This window comes from Hyposmocoma kahamanoa, unplaced genomic scaffold, assembly GCF_003589595.1.
Source record: "Hyposmocoma kahamanoa isolate Upper Pololo Valley unplaced genomic scaffold, ASM358959v1 270, whole genome shotgun sequence".
NCBI classification, from domain to species: Eukaryota; Metazoa; Arthropoda; class Insecta; order Lepidoptera; family Cosmopterigidae; genus Hyposmocoma; species Hyposmocoma kahamanoa.
The window spans coordinates 4,303,705-4,306,983 of record NW_020653770.1 but is presented as its reverse complement, the minus strand read 5'-3'; the positions used below and the strand labels follow the sequence as shown (position 1 = coordinate 4,306,983).

The window sequence follows — 3,279 nt, the reverse complement described above, 5'->3', positions numbered from 1 at the left end:
GACCACTTTGGAAGTACCCCCTTTCCAACAAAAAAAGAATTATGAAAATCGGTTCACAAATACCGGAGTTATCGCGTAACATACATACAAAAAAAAGAAAAAAAAAGAAAAAAAAGAACATACAGTCGAATTGAGAACATCCTTCTTTTTTGACGTCGGTTAAAAAAAGAGCTATAAAACTTGAAATGCACGTTATTTGTTTCATATAGTTTGTATTGTGGAAAACTGGCGAAAGCATTTTTTTATAAAATCAAGTGACGGGATGAACAAGTCGTGCGCCTGATGGCAAGCTACACGCCTGTCCATAACAGTGCCCCGCCACTGCGCCCGTCACCTCGAGACATAAGTTGACAAGTCCCACGTGCCTAAAATTTCAGCAGCACTCTTACTCTTTAAAACCGGAACACAGTAATGCTGACAATAGGTAAGGTGGCAGTACTTCCCCGGACGAACTCTTTCTTAAAGAGCTCTACTGCTCTACTAACGTGGCCTTCTTTTGTTTCAACAAATGGAAAAATGAAATATCGTGCATTTAAAAGCACTCTAATAAAAAGTGCTAAACGGCAAAAAAATATTTTCTACCAGTAACTTTGCAGTAAATACAGGGTGCAGCTAATAAATGCAAAAGAATGAAATACACATCGATCATACGTTCAAAAGAGCATTTGAAAAAGGACATGAACATCACAAAAATATAGTTGTAATTTCTTTCGTAGAGCCTAAACCTTCCATCTGAAAAGTTGTAATTTTGCAGATATGGTTTTGTTACACCAAATGTGCGAGATATTGATTAAAGCGTTTGCTTTCTTTCGAATTCTTTTAAATAACTGTTACTTACAAATACTGAAATAACCGTGATATAATCTTCATACAGGGTACTAAAAAACAGACCTCAAAAGTTATTCAGCCCCTAGTTTGCCACCCTTAGACGTGGAATATTTTCTTCAAATTTAAGTAGGACCACTAGGTACCCTCTTTCCAACAAAAAAAGAATCATCAAAATCGGTCCACAAATGCTTTCATTCAGTTTTTCAATTCGACTTGTATTTTTTTTGTAATTTGGTTAAATTACTTTAACAAACTCGAGATAAAACTAGGCTAAAAATTTTAGATTTTTTCTTTTTAAATAGTAAAACAAACCCATTATATATGCCTCCGACATACAGTTTACACCTTGATTTTGTACCTATGCTGATATAACGTATTATCAGTATTCGCCTCACCGATTTAGTATCTTGAAACCGTTGCGAAGTACAGACGTATGCGCGGTTGCCAATTCTCCGGCGCAACACGAACATTTCGCTATCGTTAATTTCGAATTCGTATTAAAACAGCGATTTCCTTTTTCAAATAAACAAAGGAAAACTGGCGGTTATTAAAAAAATATGTTATTAAAACTTGCTTAAAAAGTTTTTTAACAAGTGGTTTTGTTAACTTTTGTGCATTGGTTTTTTATTTTGTGGCAGTTAGTTTTTGGTCTCTCCGGGCTGTGTTTTAGTGTTAGAGAAGACATCATCATGGTCTTAAAAACGTAAGTTTAATTTTAATTTTTTAACAACAACTAAATGTTTTCACAGTTTTCGCGTCTTGTTTTTTTATACTTTTTGAACGTCCAAAAGTGTAAACATTGGTACAGCATTGATTGTACATGATTATATTCGCGTAGACAGATACCACGGTTTCCTGTTATCGTAATTTTGGGTAACGTTTAGGCATAATCACAAGACAATTACACCAATTATCTGGTCTCAAACTGGGGAATTCCCTATGAGTATACAAAAAACCCTGAGTTGAAACGTTTGAAAAAGTTCGCTTCCTAAATTGATCTTATCGGGAATCGAAGTCAGGACTGTTTCAAAATCTCGCGCCATTATGTTGTCGTCGGATAAACTATTTGACGTTACTTATGTGGGAGATCTAGATTGTTTCGCAATATAGAAATAATCTAGTTTCCGCCTACGATACGACTACCGGTTCGTGAGGTGACTTGCAAATCAATTTCTCAATTATAAGATAAATATTTTATATGTAATATCACAAATTAAATTTATTTACAAATTCACAAACCGCATGAAGTACATTTCAAAGTCAAATAATCTTTATAAGCAAATGACACTTGAAATCATCATATAGTTTAAACTCTACTGTTCATTCGTGAGGCCGATTTCTCTGAGAAGAATGAGCAAGAAACTCTAGGGGTTGCTCTTTGTAAATAAACATTTGTACACATTTACAATTTAACTGCCTCCGTGGTCGAACAGTTACCATGCTGGACTGCCTCGCAGAGGTCCCGGGTTCGATTCCCAGGCCGGGAGAAATATTTGTAAACGATACAGGGTTTCCCTAGTGCGGGACTATGATTGAGTGCGTTATTTATTTTAGTTATTTATTTATTTCAAAATAATATGGATGCACGATTTTTGTGAGAATCGATTTTTTGGATCGTATCTGTGGATCTGTGGATCGATTCAGAGGCATATGATCCATAGATGTTGCCAAACCGCTTTTCTTGCAGGCCAATGCTGCCGCCGTTAGTTGAAAGAGCGCATGTGACAAAAACTTAAAACCACGAAAAGAATGTTTAAAGAAATGAAATTCTATAATCTCAGTACAGAATACTAAAAAAAACCGACCTCAAAATTACGTCTATTTGCTAAGTTTTATTGAAATCGGTTACCGGAAGTGCGAAACCGGATTCATCCCCTGGTTTGCCACCCTTAGCGATGGAACATTTTCTTCAAATTTAAATGGGACCAATGCTGAGGTACCAGTATATATATGTACATATTACATATTAGTAGTATATGTATATATATTAGTAGCAGTAGAACAGTAGAGGTTAGTACTGCCACCTTACATATTTCTGCCGCCAAGCAGTAATGTCAGCATTACTGTGTTCCGGTTTTGAAGGGTAAGTGTGACTCAGATCTTTGCGATTTAAAGCTCTGAGTGGCACTGCAACTGTTATGGACAGGCGTGTGGCCTACCATCAGGTGCACGATCTTGTTCGTCCCGTCACTTGATTTTCTAAAAAACACCCTTTTTCCAGCTAAAAAGAACCATCAAAATCGGTTCACAAATACAAATACTTACGAAAAAATACATCACTTATTTTGAAGTCGGTTAAAACTGTATTTTATTTGAATCGTTGATTAACGAATATCATATATAATATCACTTCCCGTGATATATTAATAAGATTTATGTACGTACAGGTTAAATTTATTATAGATAACCTAAACAATTTCCTACTTGACAAATATGTTTAACAATAAAAGG

The 3,279-nt window shown here is 35.3% G+C and overlaps 1 protein-coding gene across 1 annotated transcript in view; it reads left to right on the top strand.

Moving 5' to 3' along the window:
* Positions 1 to 1,270: 1,270 nt before the first annotated feature.
* The window catches only part of LOC113228998 (uncharacterized peptidase C1-like protein F26E4.3), a 131,292-nt gene continuing 129,283 nt past the window's right edge, over positions 1,271 to 3,279 (top strand). The window contains exon 1 of the mRNA XM_026462466.1: positions 1,271 to 1,531. Coding sequence (XP_026318251.1) covers positions 1,518 to 1,531 — 14 coding nt within the window. The 5' untranslated portion in view covers positions 1,271 to 1,517. The remainder of the gene's footprint in view (positions 1,532 to 3,279) is intronic.